Source organism: Aptenodytes patagonicus, chromosome 3, assembly GCF_965638725.1.
Source record: "Aptenodytes patagonicus chromosome 3, bAptPat1.pri.cur, whole genome shotgun sequence".
NCBI classification, from domain to species: domain Eukaryota; kingdom Metazoa; phylum Chordata; class Aves; order Sphenisciformes; family Spheniscidae; genus Aptenodytes; species Aptenodytes patagonicus.
Genome location: NC_134951.1, coordinates 856032 through 879951, shown reverse-complemented (window position 1 = coordinate 879951; position 23920 = coordinate 856032). Strand labels below are relative to the sequence as shown.

The 23920-nt window shown below is 44.5% G+C and overlaps 1 protein-coding gene across 2 annotated transcripts in view; it reads left to right on the top strand.

Annotated features, from left to right (window-relative positions):
- ASXL2 (ASXL transcriptional regulator 2) overlaps positions 1-23450 on the top strand; it is a 122386-nt gene extending 98936 nt beyond the window's left edge. For both annotated transcript variants that reach the window (XM_076332469.1, XM_076332470.1), the window contains exons 7-12: positions 6987-7127; positions 8564-8727; positions 12477-12573; positions 16102-16207; positions 17990-18707; positions 20888-23450. In XM_076332469.1, the coding sequence (XP_076188584.1) occupies positions 6987-7127; positions 8564-8727; positions 12477-12573; positions 16102-16207; positions 17990-18707; positions 20888-23287 (3626 nt within the window). In that variant the 3' untranslated portion in view covers positions 23288-23450. The remainder of the gene's footprint in view (positions 1-6986; positions 7128-8563; positions 8728-12476; positions 12574-16101; positions 16208-17989; positions 18708-20887) is intronic.
- The last annotated feature ends 470 nt before the right edge of the window (positions 23451-23920 follow it).

Sequence of the window (23920 nt, the reverse complement as noted above, 5' to 3'; positions counted from 1 at the left end):
GTGGCTTTCATGTCTTCTTCCAAAGATGTATGTTCTGATCTGAAAGATCCCCAGGAGGTTTCCAGCATTTATGCTGCATTAGAAATTAATGAGATCACTGCTCTTCTCTTGTTCCTTCTCTTGTTCATTCAACAGTGCATTAGCTCCCTTACCAGCAGCAGCATTTCACTAGTTATCATAAATTCTTGGTAGTTACTTCTAGTTAGTTTTCTCTAAATTCTTTTCAGTGTAACTGATTTCCATTATAAGCTCCTGGTTCTGTAAGCATGCATGACTCAAGTTGTTTTCTTTTAGATGCAAGAAATGCCTCTGTGTTTGTATAGACTGATTTTCATGTTGTACAAGTAAATGACTTTGTAGACTAACGCCATCATTATTTTATCAATCCACAATTTGTCAAGTCATCTGTAAACATTACCAGTAGTGGCTCCATACCATCTCCAAGATCACTGAGCACCAATTTGCTTTTGTTCATACTTAGGGCAGAAATCGGAACAGTGGGCCTATCAAATCAAACACGTTTGGCCTGGTGACCTGTGTCCAACACTGCTGATAGCACGTGCATGAAGAAGTGTGTAGAAGCGGGGTAGGCACATAGTAGTGCTCTCCCAGAATTAATAAGCATGTTGCGCTCGGGGACCTCCAAAGCAAGAGGAGGTGTCTTTGTATTTCACGGACTTGGTGGGATTTTCTTCAGTGGATTTGCCTAACCTGGGGGGTGGGAATGTTGACTTTGTAAATGCCTTGTGGCAAACACCGCATTGTAAAAACTACTCATTTTTGTTTGTTTTGAGCCAGGCCCCTTATACCTTTATTTGATTCATTCTGATTTGATAATTAGAAATGGCAGGCAATGAACAACTGTTGTTTCTTCAATAACTTCTTGCCACTCATGACTTTTGTAGACGTCTCTTTCAGTCTGAAGAGTCCTACTGTATTTTCTCATTCCTCATATGGAAAGCTATATGCTTTCTGCAATAGAGAGTGAAAACTGTACTCAGGGTGCAGATACATTCTGAGTCTGTATAGCATCATTTTGGTATTCTATATTTTGTTCATCTTTTCTTAACAATTCCTAGCATTCAATTTGCCTTTTTTGACCCAGCCAAGAGCAAGCATATTCCTAGAAATGTTGAGATTCTGAGACTCCTTCCTGAGTTGTCATTTTCTATTTTAGGGCCCAACAGTATGTACGTAAGGTTAGGGGAGTTCTTTTTGTACATCACTTCATGTTTCTGTGCAGTGAATCATATCTGTTCTTTTATCACTCAGTCATTCATTGTCATTAAGTCCTTCTGCAACTGTAATGGGGAGGGGGGTGTTGGGACCTAAGAAATAAACAGGATTTAGGTACACAGGGTTAGTATATGTGGTATGGAGCAGGGAGAGGCAGGAGCGGGATCAGCAGCATTGTGTACAAGAGGAAAAGAGGCCTGGCTTTCTGAGGCTGCGATCTCTTCCAAAAAGCTACGATCTCCTCCTCTGCTTCACAGTCCTGCTGATTCTGATCCTGCTTCACCATCTTCTGCAACACATACACAGTCCCTGTCTGTTTAAGCTGCGTGTACTTCTGAAGTCCCTGCCCTACTACCCCATCTGTTACACTAATTATCATGGGTAAAATGCTGTGCTGTCAAACTCAGACACTTCTATGAGATGGAAATTCCCTCCCCCTCAATAAGTACCCTGTTTTTCCATCCTTCACCCTTGATTTACTTGACTGGTCCTGATTTATCTCAGAAAGATGATGATCATGAAAATGTAACCGTTGAGGAAGACACAGCAAGAACGCTCACTCTGAAAGACTTTTGTCAGGTGTTCTCTCACAGGTGGAGTGGCTGAGACTGGCAGTCATGAAGCTTGCCCAAAAAAAGGGAAAGAAAGCAATCAGATCACAACAAAATTACATCTCCAATCCCAAATCCTAAGCTATTTGCAGTCTTCTTAAAAATGACTTTTTCGTAAAGCCTGATAACACGGGTAATACCAAACCGTTACAGAACGAGGGTGTGCCTTCATTATTCTTATAGCATCTATTAACCTGATTCCAGTCCCAAAACTCCTTCCCCTTCCAAACAGTCAGTCATTCAGCCAACAAGCCTGTGCTTAGAGCAAGAAACAACTGCATGTGGAGAGAGAAGCTGCATCTCTGCTACTGAGTTAATCATTGCCAAAGTACTGGGCACAAGAACTGGAACTCAGTCAATCCATTCCGCTAAATTCCCTGACATAGCTTCGGCTCAGGACAAACTAGCAGTCTCCTAGGCAATCCTTGGCGTTCAGCACGGGCCAAACATCATTCCCTGCAGGCAATTTGAACGTGGCCAACCCCGCCTGGGGGAGACAGAAAGGGTAAGGATGTGAACACGGCCAGTTTGTGCCAGTTGTTCTTAGAGCCAGGGGAATGCCCGATGTCACCGTTCTGTTTACTGGTGTAGAAGTAGCCAAGAGGATTACACAACAGCAATAAGACAACATTAGTATGAAAAACATTTTGCTCTTGCATATTCTTGGTGTAATTACATGAATGTTTAGCTGAAATTCACTGATCAGGTTAAGAAATTCCACAGAGCCATCAGAAACTAGGCCTAGGAGTGAGTACCCTTGGGAGCTCATCTAGTCCACATCCTTTCCTCAGGGCAGGGTCTATGATGCATTCCTGACAGATGTTTTCTTCAGTCTGTTCTGAGAGATGCCATCGATGCAAACACCAAAAACTCCCAGCAAGTCTTGCCCTTCCTGCTTTGTTAACTTTATCCGTAAAATGTTTTTCTTAGCCTCTAATCGGAATGTTTTCTTGCTTCCTTGGGTTTACACCCAAGATTTCCTGTCCTATCCACCATGGACACACAGTGCAGGTTATTTGATTTCTTCTCCCTACTGCCTTTTACATAATTGGAGATGTTTCCTCATCTCATGCTGATTTTCTTTAGTATAAAATTCTTTGTGTTCTAATGTGTTTGTTTACTCTCCCTTTCCAAATAGCTCTAAACAAATCCAAACCAAAACTAGACCAATCTGCCCTGGCTTGCTGGTTATATACTGCTGGAATGTTTCTTGTAACATCTGTTCAGACATATGCAAGGTTGCGGCTATGCGCCGTATGTCCGATTGAAAGGAACAGGCATATTTATCAGCTGTATTTCATGCATCGTTTAATAGCAGAGTAAGTATTTAACAGTTGATGAGGTTGCCTGTTGTCCCCAGGCAGCTTTGTAGTTCAGACCCTTTCAAAAAGGTTAAGGGGAAAAAGGTTAATATCATCTTGCTTGTTTGAAATTCAGTCCTAACCTGTGCTTGTGCCCTTTACACCTGGGCTGGTGTGGTCTGAGAAGGAAGCCAAAATTAATCCAGTAGAAAATTACACATTTCCCGTGACAGTATTTAAGAAAATGCAGTGCCAGGTATATGAAGTCTTTAGCATAAAATGATAGTTTAAAAGCCTTTTGCAATTTCTCTGCTAACTAGGATTAAACCTGAATGGTTCATTAGCACAACAGGCAGATATAGTTCCTGGAGGACCCCATCTCCTGAGCTCCCTGCCCCAGGAGGAAGTGCATCTTCACTTAGGGAAGTAGGAACAGGGGAGACCTAAGAGGGACTGAAACAGGTAGAATATTTTGTAAGATTGTTAGCTAACATAAGAGTAATTATTAAAATAGATTAATGGAGTAAGTAATCCAAACTTGTGTTACTTAGAGTACTTAAGAGTATTGTTTGGTGTCTTTATTTTTTGTGATTCTAATGAGGCTTTTGTCTTCCCTGGGTATGGCCAGGATCCTGCTGCTGGAGGCCTGCTGTCTGGCCCTTCCCAGGCACTGCATGTCAGCCCTCTGGGGCTGGAGGTCACGGCATATCGGTTTCTCTTCTTATTTTGGTTTCACGCTTCCCAAACTATTGCCACATCCACTTTAATCACGGGTGAACTATTTTCTTCCAGCATCTCTATTTAATTTTTGTTACTGTTGTTTTTCTCTCTGACTTCCCTGTATTTTGCTGCTACATTACGGTTGCAAGCTATTGTACATTCTGCATGTCAACTTACCCAGCCTTTCTAGTACTACTCTGAAAATATGTTAGAATCATAGGACCACTCATGCTGGTAGGGACCTCAAGGAGGCCTGTAGTCCAACCTCCAACTCGGAGCGGGGTCAGCTTGGCCTCTACCAGGTTGCTCAGGGCTCTGGCCAGTCAGATCTTTGAAAACCTCCAAGGATGGAGGTGGCACAATCTCTCCGGGCCGCTGCTCCGTTGCAGACTGTCCTCATGGGGATAAAATTTTTCCTTATATCCTGACTGACTCTTGCCTGTTTTTTCTTGTCCTCCTGCCTTGCACCACTGTGACAAGCCTGGCTCCATCTTCCTGCTGGCCTCCTGGTAGGAACAGAGTGGTGACTACAAGGTCTCCCTCAACCTTTTTTCTTCTCCAGCCTGAACAAGCTCCAGTTCCTCAGCCTCTCCTCACAGGGCAAACACTGCAGTTCCTTGAGCATCTTGGTAGCCCCCAGCTGAGCTCAGTCCTGGTTTTTATGTCTTCCTTGTATTAGAGGTGCCGGAACAGGACACAGAATCAAGGTGTGGTCTAACGAGCGCTTAGCCAAGGGGGATAATCGCTTCCCTTGATCTGTTGGCTGTGGTCCTACAGCCCAGGATGCTGTTGGCCTTTGGTGCCAGGGCACAAGTTCAGGTTGTGTCTGCCAGGACCCCCATGTCCCTTCTAGCAGAGCTGCCCCTGGCCTGTATTGCTGCCAGGGGCTCTTCCTTCCCAGGGGCAGGACTTTGCATTTGTCCTTGTAGGGTTCCTGCTGGCCTGTTCCTCCAGCCTGGCTCGGTCCCACTGGTGGCAGCTCTGCCCTTGAGCGTAGTGACTGGTCCTCGCAAATTTGGCATTACCTGCAAACTTGAGCAAGTGCTCCATTGCCTCCCCCAAATAAAAATGTGAATCAGGACCGGTGCCCTGAGGCACTCACTCATTACCAGCCTCCAGGCAGAGTACGGAGCATGACTCTCCAAGTCTGGCCACCTCACCCACTGCTCACCCATCTGGTTGTCCACCCCATCTAGTCCCTAATGTCCCAGCTCGCGTACAGTATTGTGGGACACAATGTCAAATGCTTTGCTAAAGTCAAGGTAAATGGCATCCACCTCTCTTCCCTCATCCACAAATCCAGTAATATGATCACAGAAGGCAACCAGGCCGGTCAGGCATGATTTACCCATGGTAAGTCCATGCTGACTGCTTCCATTCATCATTATCTCCTTTGTGTGACCAGAAATGTGCTCCAAGAGGGGTCACTCCGTGATTTTCCCAGGCAGAAAAGTGGGGCTAACCAGTCTGTATTTTCTGAGGTTATCTATTTGGCCCTTTTTGAAGGTGGGTGCAACGTTTGCCTTTCTTAGTTGTGGGGAATCTCCCGCGATCCTCATTTCTTTGCAAAGATGGTAGAGAGAGGCCTTGTATGGACCCTGGTGGGCTCCCCCAGGACCCTTGGATTCAGCTCATGTTGTCCCACAGGCTTGTATGGGTAGAGACAACCTTCTTGACTCATCTTCCTTGCCTGTCTTTCCTGAAGGGTTGGTATCTATCCATGCCAGCATCCAGCCACGTGAGCTTTCCTACCTTAAAGATTGTGAGGGACAGAAAGAAGTTAAGGATTGAACTCATTTCACATGTGGTCTCAGGAAAGCCATATTCCTCAGCTTTTAGTACGGCTTTATTCGACTGATTTAGGGTAGGAACAGTGTACGTTTATGCAGCCCCCAGTTAGACTGAACACTGATTACTGTAAAAGCCTTTGAATGTTACTGCAATATGAGTGGCATTTGTATGTTTTTCATCAGCATCCATGGAGTCCTTTTTTCCCCTCCTATCCACGCGATAGTACATAGAAATAGCTCACAGCCGGGCCAGTGGGATATATTGAGATGGAGAAGTAAATTAAGCATACAAGTGGAGAGAGAACAATATTCTGATAGAAAGCAACACACTGATGCCACAATTTCAGGGATGTATTTAGTCAGAACTGGAACAGCTAGTGTAAGGAAGAGAAGGAGGGGGAAAGGCACCAGGCAGAGAGGAGAGTAAGAGAGGCAGATGGGGAACACAGCTGGCACAGACTGGGTGAAGGAATTAATAGTGCAAGTCATTAGTCAGAGCCAGCATTCGTTTAGTTTGTGACTTAATCACGTGTATTGTGGAGTTTCTCTTTTGAGGTATGGGACTTCAGTACCTTTACATACTTGAGTGTGTACCTGTTGTTACACATAAACCTAAAGAGAGCAGAGAGAAGACCAGCTTATGTTCTTAATTCATCTCACTTAAGAAGAGGAGGGAAAGGAAGGCAGGGAGAATCTAGGGAAGAAGCTCTTCCCACCGGCAGAAAAGATACTGCTATACAAAAGAGAATGTGGGTGGCAGTGATTTGTAAGGAGAAATCATAGTGGTGAAATCTGACTAGTTTGGCTAAGTTGTGACTTTGGAGGAGGACGTGAAAATACCTCTTGAGTATTTGAAAGAGGAGGAGGAATGACTGAGGGTGGTCTTAAAAAGAACAAAAGCTACAATAGTAGGTTAAAATTTAGAAAGTACACATAAAGTATGAAGAGATTTTTCCTGACAATGAACTCTGAACAGAAACAAAAGCTGCCTCTGAAAGGAAGTTTTAACAAGATTATTACTGGATTGGATATAGGCGGGAAATAAGATGGGACTAACTGGGAAATAGACTCAAACCATAAATGAAATGGCTGTCCATCCCTTTATTTTGCGATAGTCTGATAGCTACAAAGGGGTCTTCTACTTTCAGCCTGTTGGGAAGTGCGTGCTACAAGAATAAAGGAATATAAGTATCCCAGAAGTGCTTGTCCCAGAGCTGCTGGGATTAGAGTATGCATGTTAAAGAATCTTTATTTCAGTCCAAACAGATGTCTCATGTAATATTTCTTTGTACATCCCTGTGTTTAAAATGTTTCAATTTCCTGTGCAGCTTGGGAAGGAAAGCAGTCAGATGGACAGTCAAGCAGCCCTCAGAACTCCACCTCCAGTTCCTCTCCCTCTGTTAAGCTTGATAACTCCTTGCCAGGGTTGGGGAAGAAACCATTCCAGAGATCTGACAGGCTCCATGCAAGTAAGATATTTATTTTTCTGCTTCCAGAGATTTGGTTGCTCTGATGATGGAACAAAAGCCTAAATAACAAAATTGAGTAAAATGCTAAAGTGACTTCTGGTCAACTCCAGAAGGTACTGCTAGTATGCTGTGTGAATCAGGATAAATAATTCAAACCTTACATATGCAAATAAGCCTTTTCTCATTTCTTATCATCAGGGGTTCCTACTTGTGAAATTGCAGCTTGCTGTTTGAGAAGCAAAAAAAGGACTTGCATTATTTAGCGGGCTTTTTAATGTACTTGAGACATTTTGATAACATTAAAAAAAAAAAAAGAAGTTCCTTCCCAGATCTTTATACTTCAGACCCCACTGTTATTTGGCTTCCTTCCCTTTCATTGAGGTTAGGTCTTTCTCAGCCCTCCTGACCTTTTGTGGTTTCTTTTACATATACCAATGATGGAATTGACCTCGGTGAACTTAAGGATATTCTGAGGTCTCCATCTATGCTAATCATCCTAGATTTTCTTCATCACTGGTGAAGATAGACACTTTTCAGGGCAGGTTTCATTTATACCCTGTAATTATGAAATTCTGCAACTTAAGTAGATTATAAACCTGCAAAGCCATTTTCTGAATGACTTCTAATAGAGCAAACTTGCCCTAATGAAACAAGCCTCTGTGGCATTTATTTTGTTAGGTACTGTTACCTTAAAAATAATTGCTGTCATCCCTGAAGTCAGGGGAAGCAGGGTCTGTCTTAATATTACCCTTTTTGCTAATAATGTACTTTTAATCTAAGCTTCAAAACACATGGTATTTTGCCAGTAACAGACAGTGGATGAATCCAAACGAAATGGAGTACACAGCACAAATGCTTTCTTCGTTACTCTTCCCTGAATTTGCAGGACATACATGAAGCTGGCTGTGGTTAATGCTGGACTTGCTGGCTTTCAAAGACAGAAAAGAAAAGAGAGTAGTTACTCATTTTTACGGCTTTGTCTAGTGTTGTGGTTTCTACGCAAGCACAATGAGCTGATGAATTCTTCTGAAATGCTTTTGCTGAGAACAAAGTAGGAAAGTCCAAGAAGCAATCCTGATGAACAAACTAACCTTAACTAGAGGCTTAAAATAGAAAATTGACGTGGCTAAAAGCAGTTCTAGAAACCCTCCTGAAAAAGATTCCTTGCCAGTCCCCAGATAGCCAGGATTCCTACAAAAGTTAGGTGAACTGATGCAGGCTACAATATATTAGGTATGGAAATTTGCGGGGCTGGAAAAGACCTCCCACATTTTGTTTTTAACTGTGTGTGCAAGGGTAAAACATATATTTCAAGTCAAGGTTTGAAATGGATTACTAAGGTGGCATTCTGAAAATCTCAGGTACAGTGAACTCCAAAGGAGCCTTTAATCCTCTCTTAGGTAAGATGTTACTTACATCTTTGTGGTTCATTGCAGGGCAGCTGAAGAGAACAAAGTGTGCTGAAATTGATGTGGAAACTCCCGACTCCATCCTCGTGAACACAAACCTGCGGGCGCTGATCAACAAGCATACGTTCTCTGTTCTGCCTACAGAATGCCAGCAGCGCCTGCTGCTGCTGCTGCCGGAGGTGGACAGGCAGGTATGTCGTGGTTTCTGTTGTGGAGAGAAGCTAGGCTCTTAGGTGTCAGTAGGGAGCATCTCCAGAAGTAATTCAGACTAGACACCCAAATACTGTGTTTATGTCTAATGGGATAGACTTTTTCTCTTGTGCCCAGTGTAAAAAAAATTCGAAAATTATTCAGGGATTTGTTTGGGTATTCATTGCTACCAGAAAAAAATAATTCAGGTTTGATAAACCAGTGGCTTAATTCTGTTTAATCAACTCCATATTCCCAGCTACAGCAAGAGCAATGTTTCTGTTATGCTGGACTTGAAGAGGGCCAGGAGTGATGGGAATGCAGCGGTTTCAGCATCTTCCTCTCTCCTGTCCTCTCCTGGACTCTTCAATACAGGATTAACCCTGCAGCCTTTTAGACTGGTGCCTTCCCACAGAATAGCTAAACAGATGCTGCCATTTAGTTCCAGCCTCTTCTGTTTCTTATGACCTTGTGTCACTGCTGTCAAATGCTGAATTTGGTAAAGTGAAAACTGAATGAGTTTTCTGTTGCATATTCACACCATCCAGATCGCAGAGTAGACCTGACTTGCTCCAGAGAGCTTGTGTCCTGACCTGAAACACACGCTAGATTAAAGGTACCAAGCGTGCAGTGTGAGTCAGTCTTGAAGGCAGTTTATTTTTATGGATTGTGTGTCTAAGATCTCTTTGTGTGTGAAGAGAGGAATTTGGAAAAGCAGAAAAGTACTCAGAGGGAAGGAATGGGTTCATTTGCTCTGGGAGTGGCACAGAAGAAACGGTGAAGGTTTTCACTGAACTCTTCACTAAACAGTTGGTGATAACTGGAACAATTAACATGAGTGACAAGAGGGTAAGAACTCAGCCTTCAGTACTGAAAGAACAGCTAAGAGACTTTTTTGATGAGTTATTTCAACTCAGCGGGATCTGGTGATTTTCATCCGAAGGGGTACCTAAAAGAACTGCCTGAAGCAATCTCAGCATTATAGCAGTTTTCTTCAGCAGCTTGTGGAAGGCAGGGATGATACCAAGAGACGAGAAAAGAACGAATGTTGCACTTGCATGTAAAAGGAGGGAAAAACAATGAGCTGAGGAAGTGAAGTTCAACCTGTTTATGCTCAATACCAGAAGAGTTTTAGATAGAACAAGGACGCTTCCTTCCTTTTACCTTGGACCAGGCTGCCCAGGGAAGTGGTGGAGTCACCATCCCTGGAAGTATTTAGAAGACGTGTAGATGAGGCGCTTAGGGACATGGTTTAGTGGTGGACTTGGCAGTGCTAGGTTACCAGTTGGACTCGATGATCTTAAAGGTCTTTTCCAACGTAAACGATTCTATGATTCTATGATTCTACCTTATTCGTATGTTATGTTTATCTTCAGCATTCCTACCCCAACCAGCTGGGAGCTTCAGAGCAAAGTGGGATTCTGCGCTATGCTTCCACTTCAGTTGTAGGGGTGTTAATTCAGATGCCTTAACGTATGTGCCTGGAGCCATTTTAAATGTTCTTTAGATATCAAAGCTGGCTTCAAGATGCCACTCCAGATGGAAATCTTTTGTATGTCCTGTCTCAGATCTGCAAGTCCGTTGAAGATACTTTTCTGTGTGGTGTTCAGATTAGTACCAGGTGCCTGGCTTTACACACCTCGGTCACCTCCCAGGAGTCTACATCTCAGCTAGTTACTCTGGGCTCCTTCTATAGGAAGTGGAAATCCAGTTGGTACAATCAAGAGCCTGTGACCAAATAGAGGGGTCTACTTCAGGACGAGATGAACTGAATCCCCACCTCTATACACTCAGTTGACTCGATCACTATAAACTGTGAAGGGACACCAGCTTAGACGTAGACACTCACAGCACAGATGTCCATGTTTCGTGAAGTTATATCCATCTTCACAGCTGTGCTGCTCTTTTGGTTCTCACAATGTTAATAATGCGTATGGCTCTGGCGGCTGCACTGTGGTCTGCTTTACAGAGGATGCTTTGCTGAACAGATAGTGTTCGTTCAGAGTTAGGAGGAGTTCTAACATTTTGTGTTGTCTCATAAATTCTAATCTTCAACCAGCATTCATCGGGGACTTGTTAGTCCAAGGTTGATCCAATAAATATTTGAAGGAATTGTTTTATAAGTCCTGTGGCCTTTGTAATAATTAGGTATGTGTCAAAATATGATGTGATGGAGTTTGCAGCTGGAGTTTACTGGCAAGAACCTCACAGCAGATGGTAAGACATTTCCGTCCTGACTTTTAAGTTTAATTGTCCTTAAATTGAATTAGAATTTGACTGAGAACAAATTTTGACTAATTCAATAATATTGCTTGGCTCCTGAGAGGACAAATTTTACATTTCACTGTAGTAAATTTCCTAGAGCAGCCCACCACATCAAGTGGTGATGTGTGCTTTATGAAACGTCAGACTTTGCTGTAGTAAACAGGAGAAGAGGTGAAGGCGTTGGACATGCCAATTGTGAAAGGTCACATATCTGTTGTGTTTTGCTTGGTAGTGACTCAGTCTGAGCTATTGCAGCTGGTGCTTCTGTAGAAGAGAAAGTGGGCGCTTTGAGGCAGGACCCAGTCAGCCCTGCAGTAGTTGTCTGTCCTCCAACACAAGGAACAGGCAGTACCATATGTGCAGTAGAGGATAGTCTTGTGAATTCTGCTCCCTGTGGTCGATCAGTAGAGATTTGGACTAGAAAATAAATCTCTGCTTTTGTAATCCCTATAAAGGCTGCTCCTAACTTAAAACTTAAAACTCTTTAACTAAATCTTACCTACAAAACCTTCTATTAGGTCAATTCCATCATTTTAATTACCTGCATCACAAATGCTGCCTCAGGAAGAGCAGTGTTTCTCCTTATCAAATCCTGCACTGTTGAATGTTTGCTGCACAGATCTCCCAGTGTAATCGGATGTATCCTACGTTTGGACAGTTGGATTTTGCTTGTTTGTTCTGATGTATTATTTGTGCAAGAAATGGAAGCACATCAGTTTTGCCCACTGCAAGTGTTTGCGACTTACTGAATGATATGTGTATTTTTGTGTTTCTGGTAGAGAAATGGAATAAAGAGCAAAAGCAAACCTCACACATGTTTTATTACCCTAGTTATAATTTCCCACCATGCTATGTTCCAGTCTTAGCCTCATGCTTTCTCATTTATGTCCTACTCTGTAGCATGACTGCCCTATTTGGTTAACCATATTTCAAAGACAGAAGGGGTTTTGAGCTCCATCTGTCCCTGTTTTTCCTGAAGCATCCATGTTATGATATATACATTCCAAAGTTACTTTTATGTGATACCTTTTATGTCCTTGCTTTTCCTTCACGCACTTTTTTATGTTCACTAGAAGACAGCAGAGCTGTCGCTTTGGATGGTAGTTCAGGCGATACCTTGCATTCATTTTGCAGGGCGAAAGGCATCTGAAGAAGCTTTTCAGAGGCTATGCTGTTCTGTGTCCTTGTGCTTCTCCTTGCCACCTGTACCATCTGCTGCTCATGTGTGTTTGTGCAGCAGCAGGACTATAAGAGGATTGGGCTAAAGCAAGGATGAGGAAAATGTACCACAGCCTCCTAGATCCCAGACTTGGCTAAGCACAGCCTTAAGAAGGCTGTTTATTTTCTTCTGAGTGAGTTAAAGGCAGATTCCAGAGAGATTTGTGGCAAAGTTGGGACTCTTGCTCTGTTTTCAGATCCCATGTGACAACGTGTGACATTTGTCTTTCCAGCTAGTTAATACCATTTGGTTTGTCATGTATTCCAGGTTGGGGCGGATGGTTTGATGAAGCTGAGTGGCTCTGCGCTCAACAACGAGTTCTTCACTTCAGCTGCCCAAGGCTGGAAGGAGAGGTTGTCAGAAGGTAAAACTTCCCCAGACAACGAAGCAAAACGCTGGAAGGCTTTCAGCTAGTGAATGTTTCAGGGAGTGTGTAAAAGATATTTTACGGAGAAGTTGAAGCACTGGCATGACTTACTAGGTAGACAGCTGTAGTCAATGCAGCCCATGAGAGCAAATGCAAGCCCAGAACTGTGTAATCTCAAAGTCATAGAGGGGGCTGCAGTAAGGAGTTCTCTTTTGAACTTAACATGTGGAAAAGTGAGCAAGTCTCTGGAAGAGGTGAGAAAAGAAGGAAAAATGTGTTTAAAATCTTGTTGAAATGACAGTAGAGCTGTGTTAGTCTCAAGTTGTGGTAGCTAAATACAGCCCACTGCTAAGCTCAGTAGAGAAGGTAAATTATATTTCCAGAGTAATGCATTTTGTCACCAGCGAAGTCGTCTAGCCACAGTTGGTATGGTCAGTCCTTTGAGCCGTAATTTTTTATATAACATGAAGTGCTGACTTTACTAATCTATAGGACTCCTGCACCTTCAACAATCATTTGCATCTTGAACTTAGAGGTGCGTAAATCCGTGATTTGATCAAATCACATCATCAGAAGTGCACTCACTCATTGCGGGGAGGGACCGTTTCCTCTACAGAATTGAACCATGCAGCCTGTCACCAGAGCTTTTATAAAGACTATAGCACCAATTGTGACTCACTTTAAGAAGAAGGGGGTATCATTTACTCATGCCCAGGTGATTGACTTTTAAGAGGCTTTCCATAGAAAATGTATGCAATTCGGTATGAATAACCCTTTATATTTTGTAGATTCTGGATGTATCTATGCCAGTAAACAGGAAGGTACAGAACTCAGCTGTCTCATCTGTTTAATTGTTAAAACCACCCCCAGTTTTAGCCACCATCATTTAGTGTTTTCCCTTTAGCGCTTGTCAGAAGACCTTTTGTCCGTTCATGTCTACACATCTAGAGGGTGCAGCTACATTTACGCAAAGACTTTCTCACCAGAGTAAAACTGCTGTAGAACCTGCTCTGGTGGTAAAGCTTGCAACACTGAGAGTGAAGTCTGCAGATCTCCACTGACGTTCTCACTGAGCACTGTATCTCTGCTCAAGTATTAAAGCATGATGCCACTGTGGGCAGAGCAGTCCTGTAGGCTTTCTTCAGCTACTCTTCAAGGTATTGACGATTCATAGCAATGCTGTTCGGGGTCACCCACAGTATTATTTAACATATGCAGGCCTGGTCAGCCTCAGTGTCATCATTGGGAAAGTCATGGAGCAAGCCCTCTTGGAGCACATCCCTGGGCACATGAAGAAGGTGATTGGAAACAGTCAGCATGGTTTTACCACAGGTAAATCATGCCTGAATAGCTTGACTGCATTAAAAGTGACTGAATTTGTGAACAAGGGGAGAGCAGTGGGCGTCCTTTACCTCAGCCGAAGCAAAGCTTTTGATAGCTGTCTCCCACAGTACTCTCGTATCCAAGCTGGGACACTAGGGTCTAGGTGGGTGGACAACCAGATGGGTGAATAGCTGGTTAGACGGTCAAGCTCGGAGTCGTGGTTCACGGCTGGAGGCTGGTGACAAGTGGAGCCTGCAGGGGCCTGTCCAGGGACCTGTGCCATTTGCCTTCTTTATCAGTTACCCTGGGGGAGTTTGTGGAGGGCACCAAACTGGAGGGACCAGTCAATATGCTCGAGGGCGGGGCTGCCATCCAGCGGGACCGAAGCAGAATCCTGCCCCTGGGAAGGAAGAGCCCCTGGCAGCAATACAGGCTGGGGAGGGGTGACCTGATAGCAGCCCCCTTGTTACCTACAGGGAGGCCATCAGGAAGATGGAGCCAGGCTTGTCACAGTGGTGCATGGCAGGAGGATGAGAGAAAACAGGCATGAGTCAGATGGGGCATAAGGAAAAGCTTTTTCCCCATGAGGACAGTCCAGCAGTGGAGCAGTGGCCCAGAGAGGTTGTGCCACCTCCATCCTTGGAGGTTTTCAAGACCCAACTGGCCAGGGCCCTGAGCGACCTGGTGGAGGCCAAGCTGCCCCTGCTCTGAGCTGGAGGTTGGACTGGAGACCTCCCAAGGTCCCCATCGACCTTCAGGTAGATGTTCATAAGTAAATTGCTTCTACTTGACTGTAGGTTTTCACTCTGCTTTGCGCTCAGTGCAAGCCTAGGCTGATGCAGATGTATGCTTTTAGTTGAATTCTCCCAGCTGGGAGACAAAGGTGGCATAACCACAGCAATGAAAATCCAAGAAGTCACTGCGACAACAGAGACTGTTTCAAATGAATGAATTTTGTACCCTGTTGCTAAATTACTCTAAGTAAAGGCAGGCGTTCCACTGTTTTCAATGCAGCAGACTCCCTGTATTTATTTACCTGACCAAGTTTATACAGAAATAGAAAAGAAAGTTGATGTACCAGAGATTCTGTTTTGGGCCCTCTGTACTTGCTGCCATAAAAAGATGACTCTGCTGATTTAATCCTGACAAGTAACAGTGTACTAAAAAGGGGCACTCTTGGCTTCCTTCGGACACATTTTGATAACTGCATGGAAAACAAACTCAGCAAGAATTTCTAACGATCCCCTTATTTGATGGGAGAAAATTTTTGAGAAAAAAACTGTGCAGTGATGGAAGTATCCAATTTCTGTTAATCTCTTTAAGGAATCCCCTCTCTTTGGTAACTGCAGTGTTGGGAAAGATCTGATTCTAGTAACTGTTTCCTCCAGTGCTAAAGGGCACAAGCAAAATGGTGTGAACTAGATAAACCTTGAGAATGAGTGAAGTCTTGAGGCTTAAGGTCACATGTCTATCATCAAAGCACTGCAGCTCTGTCAAAAAAACAAGCTTTCTTGTTGTCTAATGATGAACTCTTAAAATATTAACATATGGTCTTACAAACCTTAGACTTGACATTAGGAAACATTTCTTACAAACCGCAATAGGTCTAGGTGTGAAAAGTGCACTTCAGATGTGTGAGAGGGTTTTTTTTGATTCCCACCTGCCTGTGACAGAATAGCATCCGTCGCCAGAAATATTTTCTGTCATTTGTGCTGGGCAAGAAGTCTTTGATGTTCTTGCATGCATGTTTCACCACAGCCATCCACGACTGTCGTTTCAAGGTGCCATCCATATTGCTTTGCCATCTGCATAGGCAATATCTTCAGATCCTTCAAAAAATGGCAGTTACGTAGTGCCTGCGTACATACAACATACATTTGTGTATAGATTTGTATTCATTTAATAAGCGCTATTTCACATAAAGCATCTATTGGCAGCCAGAGTGGACGCTGACAGGGAAAGGAGTTGTGTCTGTCAGGCATAAAGCTGTTGCCCATCCACTGCAAGGAGCAGGCGGCAGAGAAACACCTGGCAGCTCAGGAGAAACGCTGAAGTACCACAGGCAGGGCTACAGTGTCACAAGTGGTGAAGGGGACTTCTGTGCGATCGCACTCTCACCTGCAAGCCTGAAGGCTCCTGTGGTTATCCTGATTCATTTTATTCACAGCTTTTTCTGAAAACACCCTTTATTGCATTTTGCAGGTGAGTTTACACCAGAAATGCAGCTAAGAATACGGCAAGAAATAGAAAAGGAAAAGAAGGTCGAGCTGTGGAAGGAACGTTTTTTTGAGAGCTACTATGGTCAGAGGTAAGACATTCAACTGTCTTTTTTAATCCCGCATTGCCAGTCCAGATGTACCTGTTGCTGCATTTGTAGCATGCTGTCCATCAATAAACATTACTTTTCATTAGTCCTGAAACCTGAAAAAGGTCTCTAGCTTCATCTCGCTGCCATGGAACTGAGAAATTGCCTGAGTGATCTAGGTCAGAAGCGATGCGTTTGCTGTCATGACTCCTAATGCTTTAATCAGTGTAGTACTGTTTTCCTTAGGCGAGGATGTCCTTTAGACTTTACATCTTTACTTTTCCCACTCCTTAGTACGACACTTTGAGACACTCCCCTCTTGGGGTTCTTCTAGTGTCAGGATTCTGGAGATCCACGGTGTGGTGGTTGAGCATACTCTGCCTTGCAGTAAGTCACCTGCTACGTGAAATCTTGTGTGTTTCCCCACATCTTCAATCAGACACGTATTCGGTTAAAATCCCACGGCTGCAAGCCTTTTATTCTGTGTTTGGTTTTGCTTCAAGATTTTACCATCCTTTTGGACTATGGAGACGATCTCAGGTTTCTGTGCGAATAACTATACTAAGAAACTTGAAAACAAACAGATGCATATAAATAACTAATAAGGAATTTCTTATCCTGCATCTTGACAGTTAGCTTTTATGCTTGTCCTTGGACTGTCAGCCAGTTTTCCTCCCATTTGCCTATGATGTTTTAACCCTCTAGAGCATTTGGATTATGGCAAGCCCTGTTTTTGTCATTCTGTGGTCTGATAGTTTGGGGTTTCGTGGGTGAGTAGGAGGCCACTGTGTGTGCGTGTACAGTACTAAGTGAAGGAATACGCCAGGTTGGGAATGCAAGTGATCTAGTGGCATTCGCAAAGAGCTTTACTCAGCTAACTTATCCAGTTCTCTTAGTGTTGAAAACCAGGACGTAAACATGCATGGAGCTCTGTGCTGGAAGATAAAAGGTGACAGCCGTATTCTTGAAGCTTTAGGGGGACAGGGGACAGCAGGACAGTGTGGAGGTGACATGCACAAACAACAGTAGGACTTCAGTTCTCTCTAGCTCCTAAGAACTTGCCTGGTAGAAATCAGTCCCATAGATTCATCAGGCTGGCTTCGTCAGACTTTATGGGTTCGTGTTTGGGCAAAAAAAACAAATTTGATATTTCGTTAAGAGGGATGGATGAAGTTAATCCTAAATCGGACATCACTCTGGGAATTAGATTCCGAACTTGTTCATTTCTTTCACAAATAAAGATGGATGAGTAATACAGGGAAATACTCCCAGCTTTTTGATTGCGGAGAAAGGCAGCAATGCCAGTTCTAAGCTGAGGGTACATCAGTGGTTCTGGCACTAGCCGTGTTCCCCTGGAAAAAATGGTGGGACACTTTTCAGTGTCCCTTTCCGCAAATGTCACCATATGAGCTTAAGTCAGATGCAAGCTGTGTGGCGTTGTTCGCATGCTGCAGAGATATGTCTGTGGTGGCTAATGAAGGGAATACTTACTGTTGGCCAAATTCATTTGATTTGCAGCCTGGAAAATTGGTATCTGGATAGAGGACTAGATCTAATCCGTGTTCCGTGTATTTCATTTAGTTGGTTTTAAACTTTGCTATTAAGTTCCGTTTCATGTGGAAGTACTAATAGTATGGAAGATTTTCAGATTGTGGCGTGGAATGAGGTGTGTGAGACATATTTATTTAGGGTGTGGTATGTAGAGAATCTCCTCTCAGTTTTCTAAGGATAGTATGCTTTTTGCAAGAATGTTTTGCAAAATAACAGTTCTTTTTTTATTGATAGTTCTGGACTAAGTCCTGAAGAGTCCAAGAGACTGACAGCAAACACCAGCCCTGCCGAGACAGAGACTGAAAATCCAGCAGCTGAACAGCCAAAATGCACGCCAGCCTCTCTGGCACCACTCAAAGAGGAGATTACTTCTCCGTTAGAGTCTAAAGCACAAGCAGTCCAGGAAGCACCAGCGATGAAAAAAGGAGGAGAGGAAAGAAGAGAGGACACGCAGCCAAAACCAGCCAAACCTGCAGAGGCCTCGGTTTCCCCGGATGGGTGTGCAGTGAAACCCAGCGACCATTCTCTCCCTGTGAAAGAGAGAGTCCAAGGAGAATCCATTCAAGAGAAACCACAAACTGCCGCTAATCAAAAGCCAGGAGAAGAGAGAAAGCACGCTGCATCCAAGGAAGTGCTAGCGAAAGAGACTGTCAGTACCTCAGTTTTGGCCCCGAGTAAACCAAAGAGCCCCGAGGCAGGTGAAGTAGTAGCAAATGTGAAAAGTCCAGTGATTACTCCAGAAACACCAGAAAAGAAGTCCCCTGTAAATGAAGACATGGAAGTCAGTGTTGAAGCCCGTAAGAGGAAGTCAGAGAGTCGTGAAGAAGCTCTAACCACTCCTGAAAAAAAGCCACGCATCATGGAGAACTGTCAGCACCACCAGGCATTTCGGACCCAGCCACAGTCCTTTCCTGCAGCGGGGACCCCAGTGCCACGGGTACCCCCACTCAAGGTAAAGAGAAATGAAGACAGATCCAGCCTTACGTGGGTCAGTTCAGCTGGTGGCTCTCACAGAAATGCTTTGTCATTTCTAGTTATGTATGTAAATTACATTACCTGCTTATTTTAGTGATGGAAATATTTGATCCAAAAATGTAAAGGCTCAACTGTTTGCTAAAGGGAGTCTGCTGGCTGGCTGATCAACGTAACTTCAGTTAAGCATCTCTCGTACACACGCATCTGTTAAAAGATCTCTTGGGCAGAAGCTCGAACAATTGTGTGAAAGCCCAAGACTGAGTATAACAGGGAGTACTGTAGCTCACGGTGGAAACTGGGGAGAGCTGCGAGACTGTAGTAACAAAGCAAGGTGTAGCTCAGGAGTGCACAGAACATTGCAGGCACGTGAGTGTCCCCAGCAGTACAGTAACAGGTCCAGAAAGAATGCTATCAGCAGCTTCCTCCGTTATATCGAGTCCAGAAACTAAATTATTTACCTGTGGTTACAAAAAGACCACCTAGAAATAATGCAGTTCTCATTTATACCAGCTGAATGCAGTGTAGGGTCAGACTAGGTAGCAGGGAGAGACTATTTTAGGGAACATCTCAATTCCAAAAGCCCTTCAGCTGCTGAGTCTTAGCAAGAACCTACACAGGAAAGGAAACGGGCAATAAATCACCACTAGGATAGGGCAGATGGAAGGAAGCATGAAAGAAATGTTCTAGACTTTGGCCTGGACAACGCAGTTCTCTTGCGTTTGAGAGCCAGGTCATAGGACCGCACACCGCACACCTACTACTGAACTGCCAGGAAATACCCCGTCGGCAAGTGATAAACACTCTCCGTTCAGACATTTGATGCTCTTTCGGATAAATGATTACAAGATTGCGTGTGTACGGGTAACACTGATTCTTTCTTCAGTGATGCCGTGCTCAACAGTAGATAGTAAATGGATGAACCAGCGCAGAAAAATTTTTTACAGTCATGTGTGACTGGGTGAATAGAAAAGTTTGGTTTCTGTAGAATAGGGCCTGTGCTTTTTTCTCCCAGGATTTGCTCTGGTTAAAGTTCAGCTCCCTGGTTTGGGGCCTTAGGCAGAAGTTGTAAATGGAAAACTGCTTAATTACAGTATTTCTGTAGGTCCTAAGAATTCTACTCTCCTGTTAAGATTCTTTTATACTAGGAAGTATACAAACACAAAATTTTGAAAACGGTTCATTATTCACACTGTGTTAATAAGTATGGCACAAAGGTGCGAAAGCATTAATAAAATTTGTTAGTGACAGAAAATTGGGGGAAAACTGTCAGTAAAAGATCTGAAATCTCATACAGGAAGAATGGTTGACCTTCCAGTGTGATGAACAAGGGGTTTAATTTAATAATAGAGTGAATCTAAGGGTGATTGAAAATATCTTCCCCTGTAAGGTAGAAGACATGTCGTTCCTCAAAAAAGAAAGAAGCGGTGAACTGGCTAATCAGAAGATGAGTGGGAGGCAGCGAGGTATTGCAGATACATGAAAACAAATGTAACCTTAAAATATACTCGCTTAAATCTTTGCAATGGAGACAGAAGAGCACCAACATTAGTGCACTGTTCTCATCACTTACATTCTAGAAAGAACAAACTTGCAGCAAGTAAACCAGAATGGCGAGGGGAGTGGAGAACCTATTTTAGAAGAAAGGACTAAAATATTGGCATTTTATCTACAGATACACAGGAGAGAGATTATTATTACTTTGTATAAAGACCCTGAGGAGGCAAGTGTAAATATGCAGGGGTAGAAGAGCAATGCAAAATCAAGCAGAATGTTGACACAAGCCTTTAAAAGGATATAAATTACGTGTGAATAAAGCATGAAACTTAGAATAAGGGATGATGGGTGTTGAGTTCTGGAAGAACCTTACAGTTTTTTCTGAGGGAGCTCGATAGGCTTTTGCGTAATGGCGTACGATGTACTAGCCTGCAACTGCAAGGGATGAGCTTCCAGTCTGAGCCACTAAGTTTGTAATAGGCTTGAAATAGGTGTGCCAGGCATCAAAGGATCATACACGTCTTTTATTATTTCTCTCAAGTGAGGGAGATAAGGGATTTCTCCAAAACGACAACTATTTCTCTAAGACTACAACTGTAAACACTTAAATATGTGGGCTGAATGTTCCCCATATCTCAGTTGTGCTTTTCTCCTCTGTTTCAGATTCCTGTTTCCAGAATCTCCCCAATGCCATTTCCTGCGAGCCAGGTCTCTCCCAGGGCACGTTTCCCAATCTCACTCACCAGTCCGGGAAGAACAGGGGCCAGAACTTTGGCAGACATCAAGGCAAAAGCCCAGCAAGCCAAGGCTCAGAGGGCAGCGGCTGCCGCCGCCGCCGCCGCTGCCGCCTCGACGGGGGGGGCTGTCCCAGGGCCTGGACCGGGCGGTGGTGGGGGCCCACCGGGCGGCGGAGGAGAGAAGAGTAACGCAGCAACAAGCAGAACCAACGAAACTGGAATTCGAGGAAATGCACTGGAACTGGCAGGAACTGGAAGCGGGGGAAGTTCGAGAAGGTTTCTTCCCCATTGTCCAGGGACCCATACCCAAATGGAGACCCAGGCCACAGACCAGGCACCACCTCACAATCCTTCTGGAGCACAACTACAGCAAACTTCCACACTGCAATCCAGAACTCCAGCCAGCAGTACAGGCACCAGCTCCTCCTCCTCCACGGTATCGGCATTGGAGAAAATCAACAGAATAAAACAGAGCCCCCCCAGTATGACTGTAAATCAGGTTTCAGGCTCCCCGCATGCTGGTAGCAGTGACAAACAAGAGAAAGCACCTTCTGCTCCAGCAGGTCCAAGCCAGGCCTGTGGGGCAGCAGCTGTCAGGGATGGAACAGTCTGCGTCACTGTGCCCACAGCAGATGTAACTAAGGTAGCACCTACGGCCTTAGGAGGGACCAGCTTAGGTGTTTCTAAAAGCAAATCTCCTTCCCCTCTGATGTCGTCACTAACATCCACGAGCTCGGAAGCCCAGGCTGGAGGTGTGGTAACATCTGCGACATCTGTCCCACCCTCTAACACTTTGTCAGCAGCACCTAGCCTTAAAACTCATGCAAGTTCAAGCTCAAGCGGTGCCCTCCCAAAACCAAGCTCCAGTATTCCCGCTAACAACCCTTTGGTCACCCAACTTCTTCAAGGCAAGAATGTCCCTCTGGAGCAAATCCTGCCGAAGCCCCTCACCAAAGCAGAAATGAAAACTGTCCCATTAGTTTCTCATGAAGAAAAAGGGGCGGCAGCAGCATCCAGTGCTACGAGTGTAGCAGGGAAGGGCACTGGAGCCGAGGGTAGTGAAAGACAATCGAGTTTACCCACACAACAGCTTGGGAAGATCTTTTGCCAGAACAGGCCTCTGCCTCACATTCCAAGGACCCTTCCACTCCCCTCGGGAAAGGACCCCAGCCTTGACCAGCACCAGTGCCACGAGGCACTCAGCAAAACCACCCAAGAGCAGATCCTTCAGACTCTTATCAAGAGGGTCCAGAGGCAGAATTTGTTGCCAGTCCTTCAGCCTTCACAACTGAACCTCACTCACTCAGGTTTCCAGTTAGAAAACAGCTCCACCAGCCAGAGATTTATGCTGGGTTTCATGGGCAGAAGGACATCCAAGCCTGCTATGTCTGGTCATTATCTGCTCAACATTTCCACCTATGGTCGTGGTTCAGAGAGTTTGAGGAGAGGCTTCTCCTTGAACCCTGAAAACCGCTTGTGTCTGAACAGTCCTGCTGATGCTCCAAAAACAGAATTTGGGGAATGTGAGGAGATAGCTGGCCACGGCAGCAGCAGTGATGAAGGAGATGCAGATGATGAGAGTACTGGTGATGAACGTGAACATATCAGTGTAAAAGAGGAGCCCCAGGCTGCCCAGGTTTCTGGTCAGTGTGAGAAAGAACAGGTATCACATAGCATAAATTCTTCGGATTACAGCAGCCTTGCTAAAAAGGGTGTAAAGACAGAAGCAGCCACGTCTCAGCAAGCAGCAGTCAACAAGGAGAACGTTCAGGCATTTGACGGAACTACGCTAGCACGAGATTTTATTCAAGCCGCTCAAGAGCAAATGGCACATGCAATGAGGGGGAAAATGCACAGCAATCCGGAGCTTTTCAGCACTTCTGTACCGTCCCTGGACTCTGCGCAGCAGCAGCCTCCGCTGCTTTCTCCTTCGCACCCTCCAAAGCTATCTGGAAATGCTGCAGCACAGCTCATTGGGCCCAGTTACAGTGGCACAATAAATGTCTCCACCTCCCCGGATGTGAACCAAGGGTCTCTTATGACTGGGCTGTCTGAATGCAATCAGTTGTCTAGCAGCATGGGGAACGTCATGTCCTTTTCTGTGACTGTAACCACCATTCCCACCAGCCAAGCTATGAACTCTGGCAACCACAGTCAGACCATCCCCGTTCAAGCCTTCGCTGAAGACAACAGCATGGAGGATTCCCCTTCCAAATGTTACTGCAGGTTGAAAGCCATGATCATGTGCAAGGGCTGCGGTGCCTTCTGCCATGATGATTGCATTGGCCCCTCTAAGCTCTGTGTCTCCTGCCTCGTCGTGCGGTAACCGGGACGGGAAGCGGGGAAGAGGATGGCTTGATTTTGGTTTTGCTTTTGGAAGTACATTGGGAAGAAACAGGAAATTTACTGCCTTGCACAAGGGACACGTTACTGAATCAGGAATACAGAGTAGAGTTCTTCTTTCATTAAAGAAAGAGCACCTTCTTGTACAGTGAGTCTAAATTGAGCTCAACTACGTGAATTGTGACAAGAGTTTGCACTTAAGGAGTTATGTAAATATGTCACATTATTTTGTTTAAAAATATTTTTTCAATCTTTTAGGAGATAGTGTTTGACTTGTACTGCAGTTTCATTAACCCCAGCCTGCTACCCAGCATGTTTGCTGAGCTCTGCTCTAGATAGGGGAACGAACCCCCCGCAAAACCTTACCCTGTTGGTCTTCTCTGGACAGAGAGAAGAACTGGATAATCGAGAAACTAAACGTTTGTACTAGCTGATCACAGAGCACCAAAGCAGGAACCCCTGAATGGGCTCACTTTGCTGCTCTAAATTTACTTCAAATTTTTCAGAATTGGAAGGCGTTAACGCTGGACCAGCCTTTCACTCGTGACCTGGCAGTTTCCAGAAGGCATACTGGGTTGTGCAGTACTGGCTGGTGGTTTTGATTTGCATGTCCTCT